At 41.9% G+C, this 22,220-nt stretch overlaps 1 protein-coding gene across 9 annotated transcripts in view; it reads left to right on the plus strand.

Annotated features, from left to right (window-relative positions):
- MYO9B (myosin IXB) overlaps window positions 1-22,220 on the plus strand; it is a 79,497-nt gene that overhangs the window by 46,240 nt on the left and 11,037 nt on the right. For 4 of the 9 annotated variants that reach the window (XM_039515398.1, XM_039515397.1, XM_039515391.1 and 1 more), the window contains exons 12-31: window positions 155-296; window positions 569-764; window positions 1,379-1,454; window positions 4,219-4,308; window positions 5,526-5,639; window positions 6,883-6,922; window positions 7,595-7,717; window positions 8,835-8,915; window positions 10,571-10,681; window positions 11,317-11,439; window positions 12,179-12,328; window positions 12,418-12,584; window positions 13,080-14,042; window positions 14,779-14,845; window positions 15,347-15,477; window positions 16,081-16,238; window positions 17,618-17,808; window positions 18,762-18,860; window positions 19,336-19,512; window positions 20,047-20,088. In XM_039515398.1, the coding sequence (XP_039371332.1) occupies window positions 155-296; window positions 569-764; window positions 1,379-1,454; window positions 4,219-4,308; window positions 5,526-5,639; window positions 6,883-6,922; window positions 7,595-7,717; window positions 8,835-8,915; window positions 10,571-10,681; window positions 11,317-11,439; window positions 12,179-12,328; window positions 12,418-12,584; window positions 13,080-14,042; window positions 14,779-14,845; window positions 15,347-15,477; window positions 16,081-16,238; window positions 17,618-17,808; window positions 18,762-18,860; window positions 19,336-19,512; window positions 20,047-20,088 (3,241 nt within the window). The remainder of the gene's footprint in view (window positions 1-154; window positions 297-568; window positions 765-1,378; window positions 1,455-4,218; window positions 4,309-5,525; window positions 5,640-6,882; window positions 6,923-7,594; window positions 7,718-8,834; window positions 8,916-10,570; window positions 10,682-11,316; window positions 11,440-12,178; window positions 12,329-12,417; window positions 12,585-13,079; window positions 14,043-14,778; window positions 14,846-15,346; window positions 15,478-16,080; window positions 16,239-17,617; window positions 17,809-18,761; window positions 18,861-19,335; window positions 19,513-20,046; window positions 20,089-22,220) is intronic. The other 5 variants (XM_039515399.1, XM_039515393.1, XM_039515395.1 and 2 more) reach the window with 3 other exon arrangements.

Raw genomic sequence — 22,220 nt, forward strand, 5'->3', positions numbered from 1 at the left:
CCTGTGTAGGGCATATTTATCCAGTTTGTCACTGCCAGTGACATCTTGGACTGTACCAGCTCACAGCTCTCTGTATGAGCAGGCTTACCTTCATTCATACTTGGAGAGCAAGAAGCTGACATTTCCCACTCTGTTTCCTACTTTATGTCCTTAGCTTTCCACACGCCACCAACCAGACCCTACTTGCAAAGTTCAAGCAGCAGCATGAGGAGAACAAATTCTTTGTTGGGACACCAGTGAAGGAACCTGCTTTTATCATCCGGCACTTTGCAGGGAAAGTTAAATATCAGATAAAGGTATGTAGCAGATTTTGAATAGTCACCAAAGGCCCTTTTCCTTTCCTTTTCCCTTTTCTACCCTACAATTCAGTATAAACAGAAAACTTGTTGGGTCTGGGTTAAACTTGGTGTTTCACTAGAGTTGGATTAGTTTTTTTGTGAAAGTCTTGGAGTGAAGACCAAGACCATGTTAAGAAATATTCAGGCTGACACATCCTCTTAGCCAAAACACAGTTCCATGGGAATCCTTTCTGATTTAGTGTTTCGGGCTTGATGATTCTGTTCTGCAGGATTTCCGAGAGAAGAACATGGACTACATGAGACCAGATATTGTTGCTTTGCTGCGAAGTAGTGACAGCGCCTACGTTCGGGAGCTGATAGGAATGGACCCAGTGGCTGTGTTCCGCTGGGCTATTCTGCGGGCAGCAATTCGAGCGATGGCTGTCTTTGCAGAAGCAGGACGTCAAAGAGCCCAGAAAACTGCAGGTATTGAGCACAGAGAAACCACTCTGGAAATATTTTTAAATACAAGCAGATATTGTAGGCTACAATCTTACAGACATTGTAGGATAGAACGTGTTAAAGCTTAATGCTGAAGGGGAAACTGTCCTACAGTTTTAAATAACTTGTACAAGGCCAAGAAGGGCATAGATGTTGTTAACCTGAGTTCAGAAGTCAGGAATTCCTGCTTTTAAGCCCTGTGTTATGGCTACTTCCAGCATGAAAGTCTGTTGCCACCAGTGCATGCTTTAGAAACAGTGTGTGAAATATGATAAAATATTTTGTAAAGCTAGTTGTGATGCAGGCAGTTCTAATGCATAGCAGGTATTGTCTGCCTGTCATTGCATATTTAATGGCATTTTGTCAGGCTCCCGAAGCCCGCACTGAGATCCCAATTTTATAAACTAGATTGTTTCACCTTTAATATTAATACTCAGTCTTAAGAGCTTTTTGAACAGATGAGTTTGCCAGCTGTAGTTGGAGTAATACTTTAGACCCTCAGGCATATTTCTGCAGTTGTGATTGAAATGCTGTGTGTTCCATTGTGTGGATAAATTTTGTCAAAATTAACGAGCACTGTCCTTTACTTTCCACAACAGGAGTGGTGCGTCACGGACCCCGGGTTCCCCTGGGAGAACTCCAGAGAGCAAATACACCAGTAGAAAAAGTTTATCGGTGAGAGACATGTGCTTGGCCTCTAAATCAGAGCCATTTACGCAGAACAATGGGCAGTATCCTAAGGATGGTAGGGAAGAGTTGATATGCCCTGTGGGGAAGGGCCCTACTCTGCCGGGCCATGTTGCACATAGTACCTAGTGTCACCGCTATCCACATGCTTGGTTGACAGCTACACCTCTACCCCCATATAACACTGTCCTTGGGAGCCAAAAAATCTTACCGCATTATAGGTGAAACCATGTTATAGCGAACTTGCTTTGATCCACTGGAGTGCGCAGCCCCCCCCGCCCCAGCACTGCTTTACTGCGTTATATCTGAATTCGTGTCATATCAGGTCGCGTTATATCGGGGTAGAGGTGTAATTTATTTTTTCAATATCTTGGCAGTTGTATTGAGTTCTTCCTATTAATACAAATAACAATTGGAAGTAGTACAAAAAAATAGGAGATTCACTGTATGAGGCATAATTGCTCTTTACTTAGTATGCTTAGGCTGTATAAATTGTGACGAGAGACTCAGAAGAAGCTGTTCACTTGGAATATATATCTTTAATTACCCCTCTTCTAAAATGTTGGGAGGTCAAAGATGCCTGAATAATGTTGAATGAATGTGTGTGGGCCTGTGGAAGAAGTGGGTTTTAGGAGGGATTTGGAAGAGGAGAGAGGGGAGGATGCTGCGCTGTCATTGAGAATTATGGTAGAATCTCAGAGTTACGAGCACCAGAGTTTCGAACTGAGCGGTCAACCACATACTTCATTTGGTACCAGAAGTACACAGCAGCAAGAGACGGGTGGGGGGGGGGGGGGAAGGCCAGTACAATACTGTGTTAAACGTAAACTATAATGTTAAAAAATAAATAAAGGGGAAGTTTAAAATTTTTTTCACAAGATAAAGAAACCATTTCTTTGCTTGTTTCATTTAAATTAAGATGGTTAAAAGCAGCATTTTTCTTCTGCATAGTAAAGTTTCAAAGCTGAATTAAGTCAATGTTCAGTTGTAAACTTTTGAAAGAACAACCATAACATTGTGTTCAGAGTTACAAATGTTTCAGAGTTACAACCAACCTCCATTCCCCATGTGTTCATAACTCTGAGGTTCTACTGTAGCTGCATGCATAGAGAGCAGTATGGAGAAAGGAACAAAAGGAACGTGGTGCCTTGTGGTGAAGGATCCAGTAAACAAGATCCAAAGTATTGGGCAGGGAACCTAGATGAGTTTTGTTACTTATACACAGTAGCAGCCTCCATTTGCTAGCCACTTTCCAGACACTGAGGAAGATGCAGTCCCTGCACCTCTGAGCATGCAGTCTAATTATTTGTGTTACAGTAGTGCGTAGACCAGAGGTGGGCAAACTACAGCCCCCGGGCCGCATCCGGCCCGTGGGACCATCCTGCCCGGCACTTGAGCTCCTGGCCAGGGAGGCTAGCCCCTGGCCCCTCGCCTGCTGTCTCCCCTCCCCTGCAGCCTCAGCTCATCGCGCAGAGAGCGCGGCTGGCTCTGGCCAGGCAGCGCAGCTGCCTGTCCTGCCGCTCTGAGCGTCATGGTAAGGGGGCGGGGAGGGAGGGGGGTTGGATAAGGGGCAGGGTATCTCAGGGGGCAGTCAGGGAGCAGGGGGCAATCGGGGTTGATAGGCATGGGAGTCCTGGGGGACCTGTTGGGGCAGGGGTGTGGATAGGGGTCGGGGCAGTCAGGGGACAGGGAGCAGGGGTGGTTGGATAGGGGGCGGGGTCCTGGGGGCAGGAGGTCCTGGGAGGGGGCGGTCAGGGGACAAGGAGCAGGGGGGGTTGGGTGGGTCAGGGGTTCTAAGGGGGACAGTCAGGGGGTGGGAAGTGGGAGTAGGCAGATGGGGGGCCACTCTGTTTGAGGAGGCAAAGGCTTCCCTACCCAGCCCTCCATACAGTTTCGCAACCCCGATGTGGCCCTTGGGCCAAAAAGTTTGCCCATCCCTGGCCTAGAGGCCTCAATTAAGCATCAGGGTCCTCTCCTACAAGGTGCTATAGAAATATCTAAATAAGACAGTCCTTGACCCAGGGATTTGACAGCATAGGATACCAATATGTTGCAAAAGTGCACTATGAAGAAAACTGGAGCTGTCTATATGCGCTCTCTTGTCTAGATATCACTTCTGTGTCAACTTTCCCTCATTCTGTTACTGCTATAGAATTATAAGATTTTGCTTTCTAGAGCATATCCACTCTTCCTACTAGTACCCAATTTGGAGTAATAATCCAGATATAATCCAATTTCCCAGCCTCTGGCTGGAATACCAGATATCAGCTGGAAATAAGGAGCAGATAAACTCATATATGCTGCTTTACTTGAAATGTTCTAAAGAAAGGAAGGAAAATAACAAAGATCTGTCTGTGTGTAAGAAAGAATTGTTTATAAATATAAAGTCTTTTTATGGAGATGCTCCACCTGGTTGTTAAATAAGAAACAGTGCTACCGAATATCACTGACGTAAACTCTGAACCTAGCCTTACCACTAAGTTTCTAAACTCTCTATCTGTAATTACTGTATGTTGCTTTCTGTGTTGTACATGCCTTCCCTTGCTGTTGGACTCTGAAAAATGAAGAATTCATAAGAGTGCCCATACTTTTATAGCATTTGTTTCTAGGAGTATAGCATTGATCACTGAAAATGCAGTGAAGTGGTTGGGAGCAAGGAGATTCCTTACAGAGCTGGTTCTGATCATTTCTCTGTCTCTGCATATTTACCTTTCCATACAATATTTAGGTTCTATACATGTTCCTTTTGCAGCTGCTCAGTGCTTGATTTCTCATTTGATTGCTCTGAGGATTTCGATATAAATGCTTTTGAAGACATCATTGCTTTTTATGAAAGCAAGAAGTAAGTAGAAGTGAGAAGACTTTGTAGTTGGGAGACCAGGGAGGCACATTCCTGGGCATAAGCACCTTCTGAGCATGGTCAGGGCAGAAATCAAGCCTCAGAGTGTGTTGAGCATCATAAAATAACTGGTTCATAGCAAATTGGACACTTTCAGCCAAGTGCAACTGAAGTCCATGCTGAACTCTTAGTAGGCCAATAAAACTATCAGCCATAGTGTCACTCATTTCCTTTAGTATTTTAATGAAAAAAAATTAACAGCTTTCTTAAAAAGAACTGTCAAAGGAACTAGAGGCAATGAATGAATACCTTTTAAAAAAATGGTTGGTGCTGCCTGACTGAGCAGTGTAGAATGGCGATGGCATTTTATGGTCAGAAGTGACTTCTTACACTTCTGTTATATTTTTGGTTTGTGCCTCTCTGGAAAGTAAAGAAGGTAAGTTTTTTTGCCAAGATGTGACACTCCCCAGCATGGTGCATGGTTAAACTGATTGATTCAACCACTAATTAGAGACCATCCCAGGCTGACTTTTAAAAGCTAAACATGAGTTTAAAAAAATAACTTGAACTGGAAATGGGAGAAGTAAAGCTTCACTTTGATGCAGTGTCAAGTACTCCTGCAATATCTAGCTTTCTGGTCTACTTTTTCATGACATTGTGCTAAGTAGACATACTGTAACATTCAATCATATTGAAGCTATTCAAAGAAATATTTATATTTATTGCTAGATTAAGTGCAAAAAAAGTCTCAAATATTGTCTCTAAAGACCATTCAAATAGCTCACAAAATAGCTTCTTTGCACATGTTAAGCTATTTAAAATTCTATATCTCTACAAGGGAGCAATTCCCACTTTTGGGTCATTTTGCTCCTAGTTATTTTTTGCACACTTTTCCTTGGACATCTCATTAAGGACTTGCTGACTGTGTTGACTTCTATTGGTGAAAAGCTGTGATCCTCAGTGAATTCAGAATTGATGACCCAAAAGTGTGCATCAAATGGACAGTAGTCCTAGAAAATAACTTGACCCTGGTATTTGAAACATGGGGGCACTAATTGATATGTCAAGCCGGCACTTTCTCCCAGAAATGTTCATGTTTAGGGAAAAAGTAGCCTAGGGTGGACTTGCTGCTGTTTAGAACATACTGGATGATGGGACTTTCTTTTTATCGCCTTGTTTTCTCACTCATGGTTGTCTTTGTCTGGCTGTGGATCGTTTAGAGACTTGCATGACCAAATCATCAAGAGCATAAAAGGACTTCCCTGGCAGGGTGAAGATCCCTGTAGGCTGCTTCGGTCACTCAGCCGACTTCAGCAACCTCACCTCCATTTCCTGTGAGTTTTGGTGCTCTGGGTATTGCTTTGCAAGTGCAACAATAATGAAGTAGTTATTACAGTCCAAAACAAAATGGTTATTTTTGTGACAGAGCAAGCCTCTGTTAAGATTAATTTAAACAATACAGAAATTGTGAGCAAACTATTTCCTCTGTAGTGGCTGCAGAGAATGTTACATTGTTTCCTTTGCACTAGCTAATGCTAAATTCTGCTTTTGATACCAACTGGCCCCTAAACATCAAATTGTATAGAACAAATCAGTTATTGGAACACTACAGAAAATCAAGTTTCACAACATAAGTACAATTTGTATAGCGGGGGTGCTGAGCGCCATTGAACCAAACTGTAAACCCCATGTATGATAGAAACCACTTTAAGCCAGTGGGTGCTGCAGCCCCACTAGTTCCAGCACCTATGAACATAAGCAAATATAAAGGAATAGTTTCCCAAAGTGCAGGACATAGGCTAACAATACATACATTCCTAGATCCAGTGTCTTTAACTGTCAGGTGTATATATGTATGAAAATGAATCTATAATAAGTTGCATAATAATGGGATATTAATTGCCTGATGCTGATCTGGGGCATACCTTACACCAAAGGGTTAACACTGCAGGAATTAGCAGGGAGTGAAATGCAGCCCCATTCCCAAGGGATTCGTTTTCCAATTCACGGCCTCATTCCATTTGGTATCTTTGTGCCTTAGCCTAGGAAGTCCTGGAGACAATCCCATTAGTCAGGCCTTAGAATTCCTAACTGACATGTTGGGGCATGTGCTGTCCAGCTGTGAACAGCTCCCTGCTCTCACAGAGTGATGCTGGGACCAGCAGGCATAGCCTTTTGGCAGTGCATAAGTGTGATAAGGAGACTTTCAAAGGCTGCACAGTTGGTTGTATAGACTAATAGCACGTGTTTTATTTTTTAAAGCAAATACAGCATTTGCAGCTATTAGTGTTTCCCTAACAGCTGTGAATTATATTTGTAAACAAAACATTTCCTTTTTGCGAATACTGCAGGTATTGGAAATTGGCAAAACCATCTCCTTGCAAAGTGGCTTGCATTCCCTGCATTAATCACTTATAAGGAACTCCTGTGTGTGCATGAACACCTCCTGAAGCTGTTGCACTCATTCTCTTCTGCTCTGCATCTTAGCATGGTCTAATTTGCAAGGCATGGCTAACACACTGAACTAACAAAAATCATATTATGTATTTTCTTAAACAATCTTTAATATTTTAACAGGAAGAGTAGAGGTACCAAACAAAAGCAGATCATTCCCAAGGTAAATTTATTCAGCACATTTTAAGATGTCTTGGGTTTTGCAAGTAATGAATATGCATCTTGCATCAGGAAAGACTGTTCTAGAATATAGAAAAATCTCCATCTCCCTTTCACATCCAAAAGATGAGTTTGCTTTATAGGTACAGTTCTTTTATCTGAAGAGTTACACAAATATTTCTTGAATCCTCTTTCTGTAAAGCGATGTGCATGTAACTGGAAGGCTTATGGAATAGCTAAATATGTGGAGAAAGCACATTTCAGTGTTCCTAGAAGCCAGGAACACACTTATCTAGATGCTATTATCTGAGGTAAACCTACTGAATTCTAGAGCTCTGGAGCTCGAGTAGAGTTCACAGGTGATCTGTGACGCAGCCGGGCAGGGGAGACTACTTGTGGATGGACCCTACCTGCATTACAATACGGGAGGAGATGGCACATGTGCAGAGCCACTGACTAGCCCACAAGGGACAGAAGTATTGTGGGGAGGCTGTGTGTTTTCCTTTCCTGTCCTTGAAGAAGAAATGGTTTCGGTATTTGGAAGAGGATGATTTAGGTTTAAAATAAAAATCATGAGACTCACTGAGGGATTCAACATTTTCCATATAACAAGTGTGATCACAGTTTATATAGATGTATATTGACTGAGTGAAAACAGCAAATCTCTCTGTTCTAGAACTTGCTGGACTCCAAGTCTCTGAAGCTTATAGTAAGCATGACTCTGCATGATCGGACTACAAAATCCCTCTTACACCTACACAAAAAGAAGAAACCACCTAGCATAAGTGCACAGTTTCAGGTAAATGAGTATCTGAACTGGAGATATATAGATATTTCAGCCTTCATAGAGAATCAGAAACCACTGCTATGCCATGGAGTGTGCAGTGAATGCACACCACTAAGGACCTGTCCCTGAACAGATTTGATTTCTGGTTTATTTCCTAAACCTGTTTGCAAGTTCTCTATATAGATGATCAGCTCATTCTCCTAGCTCTTATGCAATCTTCTGACACTTGTGGTCTGTCCTGTGTCACCAAAAAAATAGGACCTTCTGGCAGTCAACACCTATAGGGTAGGCGGCGATAGGTCAGTAATAAGCTACACAAACACCTATTTCTTGCCATTGTTTGAGTATCTTCAAGGATTAGAGGTGAAGGTGTCCTTGATGTTCCTGGCAGAGAAAGCAAAAAACTGACACAAAAGAGATGAAATGGTGGCACCTAAGGCCTCCTATCAGATCAATTGTTGTTTGATTAGCCATAAGACTAGAGGGGAATTGTACTCAGAGGAGGAAGGTCTGCTATTGCCAAAATATCATCATCATCACCACCACCACACACACAGTGTACTAAGGACCGTTGAGCCAACCAGAGTGACCACAGTAGACAGCCAACGGCAGCTCCAGGCACCAGTGCTCTAAGCGTGTGCCTGGGGTGGCAAGCCGCAGGGGGCGCCCTGCCAGTTGCCGTGAGGGCAGCAGTGAGGCTGCCTTCGGCGGCATGCCTGCTGGAGGTCCGCTGGTCCCGTAGATTTAGCAGCAATTTGGCGGTGCGTACGCCGAATCTGCGGGACCGGGGACCTCCCGCAGGCATGCTACCAAAGGCAGCCTGCCTGCCTGCCTTGGGGTAGCAAAAAAGCTAGAGCCGCCCCTGTTGACAACATCACACCAGGCATCATGTAGTGAAGTTCCTAGATCTGGCTTTATCCTATGAACGCCGATCTCTGGGCAGCCCCATGGGCAGTGCCAGGTATGATCTGGGTGTGCACCCCTTTGTGCGTTGATGGAAAGTGAGAGCACAGTGTGCGTGGAGTGTTTTTGTCCGAGCAACATGGCTGAAGAACATTCTTAGCTATTGCCAAAGGCAACTCAAAATAGTGATATTTGAAGAATGAGTGTATTGAATGTCTCATTCCAGAACTCCCTCAATAAATTACTGGAGACCCTGGGGAAAGCTGAGCCATTTTTCATCCGCTGCATCCGCTCCAATGCTGAGAAGGTAGGTCACTCTGCCTCCCAGAGCTAAGTTGGTCTGACTACTGGATGTACAGATAGGGCATCCCCATCAATGTACTGTTGTCAACATGTTCGATTTTACTTTGCTTTAAGGCAGCGTGCAACTAGCATGTGTAAAGGCAAATTGTGCTTTCTCAGATACTTGACAAAAAGATAGTAGTGCATGAAATAATTCTTAGCCCTTTCTTAGGTTTTTGAAGAGAATGTAATGAAAGCAAGGGAATCTTGTGTGTTGTGGGGAGGTACATTGATTGATGCCATGAAGAAATGGCTTTTGTCAAAATAGCTACAGCAGGCCTTTTATAAAACTTGTGTCATCACAGCAGCCTTGGGGATTATGGTTCTGGCTGGTTCAAGGGACTGGCAACCAGTTCTAGCTCTACTCAGGTTGGTAGCGATAGGATGCAGTTACCATCAGACAGCTGTTTGGTGGCATGTGTGGAATGAATTAGTGGGTCTCAGTACAGTTCTTTGGGGGTAGATGTCTGCACCTCAGGAATTTGGCTCTAGTTGCTCCGCTGTTAGTTCTAGCAGAAGTACCAAGAAGAATCCAAAGATGAATAGTAACAAGCACGCAATTCTTTGTATTATTTGGTTCCTCTGGTTCTTTTTTCTGCTATGCCATGTAAAGTGCTGTTGCTCTTCTGTCGAGTGGTGGCAGGTGCCAAGTCTTGCTGGTTGCTGATTTCTCCTCATCCAAAGGGAAACCAATGTGGAGTCTGGGTATTTTCTTATTGCAGCTTGTTCATTTACACTGTAGACACCAGTCCCCGAAGAGAGAAGATCATAAACTGCAATTAGGTAATATGCTTATTCAGGAATCTAGTCCAAACACCAACGTCCAATTTCCAGGAAGCAATTCTGCCCCAAGAACTCTAGTTAGAGGAATTAAGGCAGAAAGCAAACTTCTCCAAGGTTCCTCAAAGAACCTACATCACAAAATTAACAGTATGCAGTAGAACCTCAGAGTTATGAACACCAGAGTTACAAACTGACCAGTCAACCACACACCTCATTTGGAACTGGAAGTACACAATCAGGCAGCAGCACAGACCCTCCAAAAAAGGAAATACGGTACAGTACTGTATTAAATGTAAACTACTAAAAAATAAAGGGAAAGTTTAAAAAAAAAAAAGATTTGACAAGGTGAGGAAACTTTCTGTGCTTGTTTCATTTAAATTAAGATGATTAAAAGCAGCATTTTTCATCTGCATAGTAAAGTTTCAAAGCGGTATTATGTCAGTGTTTAGTTGTAAACTTTTGAAAGAACGACCATAACGTTTTGTTCAGAGTTATGAACATTTCAGTTACCAGCAAACTCCATTCCTGAGGTGTTTGTAACTCTGAGGTTCTACTGTAGCATTTCTTTAAAGATTCTACACTGCTCACATGCTAAAAAGAACTTTAAAGACTATGTAACAGTGCCACTTTTTGACTCCTGCCATAAGAATACTGTCTCCAGCTGTGTGGATCTGGAGGGAAGAAATGTAAATATTTTGGGTTAGCTTGCTTTAGGTGAGTAGGAGAAAGTCACTGACAGAAAATCAGTGTAAATTCTCAGTAAGAGATCTTGTCTTTGAAGAGAGAGTGTAAAATGTGTCCTGTATTTAGGTCTCTGTTTCCCTGTGTCTCTTTCAGAGGGAGCTATTCTTTGATGAGGGATTAGTGTTGCAGCAGTTGAGATACACTGGCATGTTGGAGACTGTGCGAATCCGAAGATCTGGTTACAGTGCCAAATATACATTCCAGGTACTTGGAGTGTGGTGGGATCAGACCAGTATGATTTGGGAAGCATCTGCATCTATAAAAAACACACCACTTATGAGATGCCCAAGTGTCTTCACCTGTGTATCTGTGTAATATATGCTGCTGATGACCACTTGGACTCAGTTTCAGTTTCTATGCCAGGAAATATCTACTTAATCTATCTCTGAAACCTCAATGAAATGCTATCTAAAAGCATGTACCATTAACCTAGACAGGTCCTGTCCTGACAAGGCACAATCTGAACTGCTCTTGAGGATTATCTATGCTGTTCTATTTATTGCATGTAGAGAATTTTAATGTCCCAGCTATGTATATGTAAATAGGCCTATCCCATTATAAAGTAATATACTTGTACCCTCTGGATACGGCAGATGCGCACACGTATCCATGTACTAAACATTAACTTGGATGTGAAACTGGAAGGAGCCAGCATTTTACAGGTTAAAAAATATTAGTGCAATTTTGGAATATTGATATTAGTGATATTAGTACTTCCTGAAATTAAGCTAAGTTATTTGGCCTGCAACGGTTTGGAAGCTAGAGCTAGTTAGAACTCCAGGCTCCTGAATTGTCTGCTAACTCTGGTCTCTCACTGTCTCTATTTGTTACCTGCTCAGGATTTCATAGACCAGTTTCAAGTGTTACTACCCCAAAATGCCAAAGCCTCAAAGGAAGAGATTTCGGCTCATCTGAATAAACTGAAACTGGACAAAACCAACTACCAAATAGGGAAGACCAAGGTCTGTAAAATGTGTCCTCCACTTCACCCCCTGTAAGAAACACTAATGGGATTCCCTAGCAAAACATGCAGACTCAGCACAACGTATATTTTAATTTCTTTCTTCTCCTATCCACAGGAAAATGAACTGTTTTAAAAATATGACTCTGTCTTCTCCAGGATATCTCAATTGCTTGTAGCTCCTCCAGCTAACGGCAGTTTCCTGGACTTGGTGCAGGGCTGTACCCTGCCAGAGACAGCCTTTATACTTTAAGGACATTGGCTCTGTGGCCTGTGGGCACCACTGGCTTTTATCACAAAGATCAGTGTTTCCATTTAGGAAGAGATTTGTGCTGCCTTCAGAGAAGTGTGTGGTGGAATCCGAACATGAGGGTTTAGTTAGTAAAACAGAATTTAAAATAGATTAATGGGAGGAAGAATTCATGATGTTGGACTTTACAAGTGAACCATATTCCCAGCCCTGTGTGGGACAGAATTGTCGCTATCTGTCCTCCATTTATGTTTAATACCCAGAAAACTAGGAAATGGGATGGAAAGACTTATTAATGTATCAGATATAATGAACAGATGTCATGTGGCAGGAGGCAGCCACAGCTGTTTGGAAAAGGAAATGCAATACTCTTATATCTTGAAAGCAAAGCATATGCACAGCCAAGTATAGTATCCCTGGGGTGTATCCTTGTAAGAGATGGAGCAGTCTGGTACTGATTAATGCTCATGTGACCTTTTTCACTGACTAGGTGTTCATGAAGGAGGCTGAAAGACAGAAGCTACAGGACACGCTACATAAAGAAGTGATCAGGAAGATTGTTCTCCTTCAGAGCTGGCTCCGGATGGTTTTGGAAAGGAGACACTTTCTCAGAATGCGGCAGGCAACCATTACTCTGCAGGTATGTGCAACTTGATTTTAGTGTGAGCTGCAAATCTCCACCAAAAACACTTCTGTGGCTGCTTCTGACCAATGAAATCTTGCTTCTAGACATGTTGGCGTTCATACCGTATTAGGAGGGCATTGGAGAGGACTAACGCTGCCATTTACATTCAGTCGGTATGGCGAGGATACAGGGAGAGAGAATCCTACCATCAGCAGAGGAGGAGAATCTCCCTTGTGCAGGCTCTTGTCAGGGGACACCTACAGCGCAAGAGGTAAAAGAAAAGGAGTGATGTGGTTCAGCCAGGCCTAAATTCAGATACCACTCAGGCTGTTTCAGAGCTAGTTTGCTACGGTTGCAGGAATGAATTCTTCATTATGGTGCATTGGCTCTACCAATAACTGGTGACAATCTGATCACCGTCCCTTAAGAAAGAGTAAACGCTGCATGTGGCCAGATTTAAACTGGGATGTGACAACCCAGGCACTGAAGTTTTCGGGTTAAGCCAGAGTTCCCAAGCAGGCTACAATGGCAGCTACCTTGGCGTGCAAGGATTGCACCAGTATGGAGCAGGTTGCAGATGTCCTAATCATACTATAGAGCTGTGGCTTGCAGAGACTACAAGGCTCCAGGCAGCCATGCTGGGACTTTAAAATCGAGGTTACCTGCTGGTTGTACTCTGTGAGCCATATTTAACCCACAGCCATGCTTCTTGTCCACTTCTGGGTTAAGCCTTTACATGTCCTGTCTTTAATGTGTTTTAACCTAGATTTCAACAAATGATTGTGGAAAAGCAACAGGAAATGCAACAAGCTCAAGTGGGAGAGGATAGTGTAAGCCAAGAAGATGGTAATGAACTAGCATTGGAGCAGTTGGCTGTAAAACCTGAAATGCAGCTGGATCAAGGTGTTGAACAGATGGCAGCAGCAGTAGATGAAGCTCAAAATGATCGAGATGAAAAACTGAGCCAAGCTACTGAAAAGGCCGTTCCTTCTCAGAAGAGCATAACAGATGGCCATGAGAAGCTCACAAGCAGTCGGGAGAAACGGGAATCTCGCCGGCAAAGGGGTCTGGAACATAATAAATTACAGAATAAGCACGTCCTTTTCCCCTTAGAGGAGCAGTCTTTAGTACGTCAGGAAGAAGAAACCTCTGCTAAAGAGACTCCAGAAACTGTCCAAGGGCCAAACAAATTCACAGCAGACAAGACAGTCCTTCCAAAAGGTACAGAGGAAGAGAGAATCCCAGTGGAAGAAAACCAAACCCTTTCAGACACACAGGTCCCAGGTGAAATACTGGACAGTCATGTCTCCTTTCCCAAGCAATCCAATGAATCAAAACAGGAAATACTAGATGATAAGGATATTGATAAACTGAAAATTCAAGAGAACCAAAAGAATCAAGTAAAAGGCAGTCAAAGCTTTACCTGTCCTGAAAGGCCATCAGATCTCTCACTGCACATTAAAAAGAATCTTACTCCCACCAGAAGCTTTCAAACTGCAGATGAGAATTATGGAAATAAAAATAAACACCAAATCTCGAAGGTGGACAAAGATCTGGACAGCCCTCCCTCTTTCCAGATTCAGAGGTATCTGCATGACCCGGGAGAACTGAGGGACAAGCGGGAGAAATGGAAAGGAAAGAGGCAGTCAGAGGCTGGTCAGAATGATGTACTGAGCCAGTCTTTGGATGAAAGAAACCGAACTGGCCAATCCCCTCAGACCCTACTAGCGTAAGAACAGCTTTCCCAATTGCTTTGACAATTCTGTGGTCAGCAGCAGCTGGCTTTAGAGAAATCCATTATCAAACATATTTAAAATAAAGGCGGGGTGGGGAAGTGGGAGGAGGTATTGTGGCAACCTGTTCACCTGGCCCTAGTGTGTGGTAAAGAAATTCTGTCTGTGCTTTAAAATTCCTGGGTTCCAAGGCCCTGATCCTGCAGTTAGATCCATGTGGATCAACCCTCGCACTCTTGCTGAGCTTCCTTGAAGCTAGTGGGGTTTTCAAAAGGATCCTGTGCTACTGTGTGGATCCAGTTTGAGGACTGGGGCCTTAGCTAGTACATTAGTATCTGCTGTTTGTCTGCATCTCTCAAAGAACTTCCTTTCCTACATCACTGGATAAAATGTTGCTCCAAAATGGCCAATCTCTTCAGATCCCCAGCATTGGCTCCATGTTTATGGTAGACAAAATTTAAAGTAAAGAATCTTTGACTTTTAAATGCAAATATATGGGAAGAGTAGTGGATTACAATAATACGTGTCAATTAAGATTCTCCTACACAGGTTAAAAATCAACATGTGGGATTTTTAAAAAATGCTTAAATCTGCAGGATACTTCTCAGAAGGTTTATAACTATTTTATGGGAAGTAAGATTTTGTCCTGAACTATCTGACAATATGAACTTTGATTCTTAAAGTATAAAATCTGGTTTTTCAATGCAGAGTAATACTCTTGTAATCTTATAGAAAAAAGGGGACTACTTCTTCGCTGGATGATATCGCTAACCTTGCTCAGTCTGTCACCATGATTCAGGTATTCACACTCTTCAGAAGTGTATTTCTATTTTCCTTACTTGCCTTATTAGGAGTGTGAAGCATAGGACCTTGTGTATATTTGAACTGCAGCATGTACTGTAGATGCAAGTTCCTTTTAAGTCAACTTTGGCTTTATTTCTATGTAATAACCCCAGATGTACAGTACTTTCCCTCTTAATTTGTGTAAATTTGATTTTAAACATTAGCTTTAATAAAAATTTTAAATCTGAAAGATTTCATGTGCCAGCTATTACACAGCAATTTGTGCATTGAATTTCATATGCTTTCACAAATGGAGTCCCAGATGAGGCATTATATATAATAGGGCATCATCTCGCCACATGAGGGATCTACAAATTGAGTGAAGTGGATTCTTTCGATTGTTGTACAAAAACAGAACTTGGTAAATTTCTTAAAAGATAAAACTTAAATGCGTGAACTAGCAGTTCCTTCATGGACTGGATTTTAAAGATCATTCTGTTTCTTTAATATTCTGTAGCCATCTCCGGAAACAATGGCGGAGGAGAAGAGCAACAAGAAACAGACTTTGCAAAAGAAGTCCAATGAACAGTTATCACCCTTGGATTCAGCTGTCTCAGTGCAGCCACCTAGCCAGCCGATGGATGTCAAGTACGTGTTATGTTTGTGTCTATGGGATTGACTTCAACCAAACGAACCAAATAACATGCCCTTTCCATAGCATGCCCTGTTATACCCAGGTTTTGCACATGTCTCTATGCATGATTATAGTGCTGTGGGACAAGGTAAGGAAAAACAAGAAATATTTTTCTCAGCCAATCAGCAAAAATGTGTTAGTAGCAATGATAGACATGAATTGCATTTTTTGTGCATTCATTGTCCCTGGAACTTTGGTTCTAGCAATAGATTATTTCCCCAAAAATCTATGCTATACATCTATAATTAATTTATTGACTAAATGACCATTTCAGATAATGTGTTATGCCCTCTCTCTGTGTTCTTGAAAGCTGTGAATTAATATGTGTAGTAAATATAATCCAGGTAGACGCTCCCTCCTTCCCTTCCCTTCCTCTTGTCTCATGCTTTACCTTGCTAGTGCTTGGAATTTATGCTCTGGAGATTTACTTCTCTCTATCATGGCCGTTAACTGTACAGTTAAACACACCCTTTCTCTTAAAGCCTGTCTGTGTCTGTATAAAACAAGCTTCCATTACAAACATGTAAAAGAAACATGCAACCTGCTTTTACTTTCAGATCCACATTTAAAAGTCCGCTGCGTAAGCTTCTGGGAAAGAAACCGGAGAAGAAATATGTTAGGGAGAGTCCTGATGTAATGGAGGAAGGAGAGAATCTCCCTCTTCTATCGTGTATTCTGATATCAGAATCAGTGGAGTCACAAAAATTATCAGAAGGTGAGTTTCCTCTGCTCTGTTTCAGCCAGGAATGTGCAAGCAGTTGAAATAAAAAAAAATGGGTTGAATGCAGAACCTTCACAGCATTAGACCCAACAGTGAACATCTCAAAACTTGTCCTTTTCAAATTCCCAGTGGTGCCTATGGATGGCAGCTTACCCTCATGTGTTCAGTGAAATTAAGATTCTGCAAGCATTAGAAATGTTCTGTGATCAAAGTTATCTTCATTTTTCAGAAATCAAATTATATCTGACTAAAGCAAAACTTTTGATTCTGTTCTGCTTCCCATTGAGGCAATGTTTCTCAATAAGCCTTCTAATTTTACTAAATAAGCTGCATGTTCCTGTGCAAAAGGGAAGTAATCTACCCAGAGTTTCAGATTTAGTTTGTCCTCAAGGCTTCTTCTCTTGTGTAGTCTTAGGGCTTCTCTATACTTACCGGGTGATCGATGCATCAGCGGTTGATTTAGCGGGTCTAGTGAAGACCTGCTAAATAGACCGCAGATCGCTCTCCCGTTGACTCCTGTACTCCATGGGAACGAGAAGAGTAAAGGGAGTTGACAGGAGAGCGTTTCCCATCGACACAGCACAGCGTGAACCCTGCGGTAAGTAGGTCTAAGCTACGTCTACTTGAGTTATGCTATTCACGTAACTCAAATTGCATAGCTTAGATAGACTTTCCCCTATAGTGTAGACAAGGCCTTAATCTTAATGCTATATTTGTCCAGGCTTTGTCACCAAAATTACAGATATGGAAACAGTATTTCTTAAATGTGGTTGGCAAGTCTTAAGTGCAAGAATGTTTGTTTAGAAAGGTGAATTAAATTTATACATTTTAAAATCTGAAGCTGTATGCATCTAAAACTCACTCTTGATGGATATTGCATCAATATTTTCTATGCAGACATATCCACTCCAGCTAGATGCAATTGGACATGTTCAGAATGGTGTTCTGAATTTCTGGCTTCCTTGAATTTAACAGTGGTTTCTTTGTAGTTTTAACAGTATAAATGCCCAGATTTCATCGCAAAGGGAAAACTGCAAGGCTAGAGTCTTGTCCAAGTCTTATCTTGCAATTCAAAGAAACTTCTCCAAAACTGCATTATCCTAAAAGTTTGTACAGAGAATAAGATAATTGTAGACTTTTTTTGTTTACTTTAAATATTTCTGGTGATATGGATTTGACTTGACCTTGTGTTAACTGAACATCACTATGAAATGAGTTGTTTAAAAGCAGCTGCTATGATTATAAAATACAATTGTGACCCTTCCCATATTGTTGGTGCCAAGCTTTCCATTGTGCAGTGCAAGGGAGCTGAGGGAAGTAAAGCTTCAGAATTCTATCTTCTGCTTAGAATATATACTGATTCTTTTCCCCAGCTCCTTCTGGACACCCACGTCGCCCCCAGGCAGGAGAGCGACCTGTGAAAGAAACTAGCAAAGGGAAGAGGAACCGTACTATTAAAATCAAGAAGATTTCAGTAGTGTCTGAGAAGTGGTCAGCTTCTGTTATCCGTGAGATCACAAATGCCAATGAGCTGAAATACCTTGATGAGTTCCTTCTAAACAAGGTGAGATGCAGTGAAATAGAATGGAATGCAGATCAGTGTTGTAAGACCAATTATCTGATTATGGTTCTTCTCACTCCATTTTTACTTGTCAGCTAATATAAATTGGAGTGGAAGCTTTTAATGATTTATATTTTACGTTGTATATTTTCTCACCTTTTAAGATGTTTTTATGCCTAGATTTCCAAGGAAGGTCTGCTTAGAACTGTTATATGGATGGACCTGGGACATTCTTTCAGCCCTGTTCTGTAGCTGCTGTATGTGGGGATGTCCCTTTGACTAAGAGTTCCATGAACAGAGTGGCCATGGGACTGGGTCTTTAGCTATATCCTTCAAAGTACTATTGCTCATCATGACTTGGCATTGAATAAAGTGCTGTATCTTTTTGGTTTTCTCAAAATGTAAATCTGAAATTGCTGCTAGTAGGATTTAGTGCAAAAGTGCAGGTGCTGAGTAGAAATGTCAGATTGCTTTGACGGGATGTTGTTGCCACTTTTAACAACCTGGAGGTGCCCAGCTCACCAGTGTGGAATTTGAAAGTGTGGAATTCTCCCAGGCATCGGTTTCAGTGATGATTTAAGGGGAGGAGGGAAGTGATTTAATAACTTGACACAAACTAGATCCTGCTGGATTTTTTCTCAGTCCAGGTGTTCCTAATGTATATGGTGTTTCCCTCCCTTGGCAAGTCGCCTTCATTCTTGTATGCAGGCAGTAAGCTGACATTAACAAGAATATATGGATAAGAAGAGCACAGTCATTGGAGAAGGAGGCAGAGACAAGTGTTCTCTTTCCATGTGTGACAGAACCCCTTAGTATTCTCAGGATGTATCATGAAATCCCATTCTGGATAATTAGAAGCTTCAGACATGTCTGATCCCAAAGGGTTAGCTTAAATGTAGTACAGACTGGCTGGTCTCTCGTTAAATATAATAGTGACAAATATCGTTGCCTTTCAGATAAATGACTTGAACTCCCAGAAGTCTGCTACTGAATGTTTATTTTTTGAAGCCACAGAAAAGTTTAGAGGAAATATCAAAACAATGTACTCTGTTCCTGTAAGTAATATGCCTTGTTAGCCCTAAAAGCAATGTGAATATCACACTGATTTTGCAAAGAGCTGAAGTGAAGCATTTAAAATGAATGCTCTAGCTTTACTTGTTTGTATTATCCTTAGTCTTTCAGCATCCAAGTAGGAATTTCTAACACTGATTAAATATTTCAGTACTTTTTTATTTTAATGAGAAAATTAGGATACAAATGCCAGATCCTATAAACTTACTCATACAAATAGATGCATTTCTTTCTTTCGCTTTCTGATCATCTCTCTGGCCCCCGGTTACAGTGCTGCAGCAAAGATGGCAGGACTTTATTGTCATCAGCTCATCCATGTTGCTGCATTAGTTAACGCAGTGGGTGACCATTAAAAATTATCCAACAGTGTTTCAACATTAAATTAATGGTGGAAAAAAAGAATGATGCACTTTACTGCACTGATTGTTCATATTTGAATAATGCCTTTACTTCCACTAGAACGGGCAAATCCATGTCGGCTATAAAGATCTGATAGAAAACTATCAGCTTCTAGTTATGAATCTTGCAAAAGAGAGGGAAGAGAAAGATGTCAAGCTGGTTTTAAATCTCTTCCAATCCCTTCTCGATGAGTTTTCCCGAGGATATGCAAAAAGAGAAGAGTCAGAGCAGCATAAGGTATAGTACTTCCTTCCCGCTAGTCGTGGTGGTTGAAAATTGTTTTTAAAACTGTTTAAAGAATTAGAACCACATTTTTCCAATGTCATTGACATAATCTGTTACTTCAGAACATTTTCCCACCTTGGTGTTCTTTTTGGAAACTTTTTTCCATTTATTAATCCTGAATCCAGCACCTGGTAATAGATTTTTACAGACTTTGGGCAATTTATATGAAGGTACTTCTCATTATTATGCATTTTTCAAGATACTGAAAATACTAAGATCAAGTTGGGAAGGATTTTTGCAAAACCTCCAAAGTTCTTGGTAGGGTTCAGCGATTCCAATGTTTTATCACCAGACAGTGACCCCCTTCTAGCGGATTCAGGAGATGGTTTGAACTCTGAGAGGAGCCTTATCCAGCTTTGTTATGCTAACAGGTGGAGGCTGCAATGTAGAATCTCAGATGAAACTGGAGTGGGTGTGGTAAAATTGTGAGAGAGGGGAAATCTTTGGAGTTCTCAGATTAATATACCTTTGTGTATCTCACTGCAGCAAAGCAAAACCCAGAAGAAGAAACGAAAACAAGAGCGTGCGGTGAGTATTTTTTTTTTAATTGTGGTACTGCACAAAGTCCCCCGCCATGCTTGAGGTTGCACAGTATTAGGTCCCACAGGATCCTCCTACTGCAAAAAGCTGCTTATACTAATGTGGCTTCTTGGTTTGCAAACCAAACTAACGTAGTGTCTTCATCACAAAGCTTTATAGCTGTCATCTTCCACAATGCAGCAAAGTGTGCAGAACCGTTCCCGGAGGTGTGCTGGGTACTTCCAGAGTCACTTAAAATGTTAAAAAAATATTTTTTTTGCTGAAGATAATCACCAGCCTTAGCAACATACTGTAATAGCAACATACTGTAATAGATGTAACTCACCATAGACAAGTGCAGTAATGCACGCTGGAAGGAACCATTGAAACTCCAATAACTGCTGTCTCACAGGGCAAAGATCAAGGCATTGTTGTGGATGGCTCCATGAAAATATTTGTTTTGTGCCCACGAGCCATCAGAAAAGGGAATAAAATAGCAGCTCTGTTAAAGGATAGAGAAAAATATCACACCAAAAAATAATGGCAATTCCCTGCCTTATAGATTTGGTCCCCTCCTCTCAGCAATTACATAGAAGAAATATGAAAGGTCCAAGGAAGAGCACCAAGAACGATTAAGCATTTGGAGGGATTCTTGAAAGAGAAGAGCAGGGCTATTCCTTTTGGAAAGCAGAGGTGTCCTAGGAGATTAGCTCTCCCAGCATCACCAGTTGTTTTATATCCCTCTATCCTGTCAGTTCTGTTTATTCCTGTCCCATCAAGCAAGCAAGCAAGGAGCACTTAGTGAAACTGAAAGGCCACAGTTTTAAAACAGCGTGTAATTGCACAGTGGAACTTGCAGTGGTAGGATGTTATTGAGCCAAATCTCTTAGTGCAATTCATAAAAGATTAAACACTTCATATAACTACCATGATGAAGATATAAATTAAAGGCTGTGGATGCCTGTTTGTAAAGCATAAGCTGATTGCTATCTGGGTTCAAGCAGAACCAGGCAATTAGGTGTCACTGTGGGTTTTCACCACTTGCATCAAATTTCTAGCATTGGCTTCTGGATTAGAAGAATCACTGGTCTGTTGTCTTGTGCAGCCTGGTGTGTTCCTAAATGCATACATCTCACCTCACTTGGGGTGCTTTTTAGGACAGACTGTTTTTTTAAATGAGGAAATTGTTTAAAGGGGAGGAGTGACTGCTAAATGTTAGTAGCAGACTGCATCTGATGAGTAACTGGGTTAAAGGAACTAATAAATGCCTTAATTATGAAACAGACCAACACTAATTATCTTGGGCCTGGTCTATACTACAATTTTAGGTCGAATTTAGCAGCGTTACCTCGATTTAAGCCTGGATCCGTCCACACAACGAAGCCCTTTTTTTCAACTTAAAGGGCTCTTTAAATCGATTTCTTTACTCCACCTCCGACGAGATTAGTGCTGAAATCGGTCTTGCCAGGTCGAATTTGGGATAGTGTGGTCGCAATTTGACGGTAGCTATCCCAGAGTGCTCCATTGTGACTGCACTGGACAGCGCTCTCAACTCAGATGCACTGACCAGGTAGACAGGAAAAGGCCCACGAACTTTTGAATTTCATTTCCTGTTTGGCCAGCGTGGCGAGCTGATCAGCACAGGTGACCATGCAGAACTCATCAGCATGATGTGCGCATTTCCGGGGCACATTGCCCGGCCCATACTTTGTGAGAAGTCTGTGTCCATGTCTATGTCCTCATCACTCTCGTCACTGCGCTGCTGTCGCCTCCTCGTCTGGTTTTGCTTTTGCAGCTTCTGGTTCTGCGCTGAAAAAAAGGCGCAAAACAATTGTCTGCCATTGCTCTGACGGAGGGAGGGGCGACTGAGAACATGGCTTAAGGGAATTAAAATCAACCAAAGGGGTGGCTTTGCATCAAGGAGAAACACAAACAACTGTCACACAGAATGGCCCCCTCAAGGATTGAACTCAAAACCCTGGGTTTAGCAGGCCATTGATGTCACGAAACAAATCAGGTCAATTTCTTGTTTTGATCCACTCCATCCATCTTTTACATCTTAGGCTGGCAGCAGATGGCGCAGTACGACTGCTAGCCATCATCATCTCCTGGGTGCCCGGCAGAAAATGGGAATGACCTGG

The sequence above is a fragment of the Mauremys reevesii genome, linkage group 26, assembly GCF_016161935.1.
Source record: "Mauremys reevesii isolate NIE-2019 linkage group 26, ASM1616193v1, whole genome shotgun sequence".
NCBI classification, from domain to species: domain Eukaryota; kingdom Metazoa; phylum Chordata; order Testudines; family Geoemydidae; genus Mauremys; species Mauremys reevesii.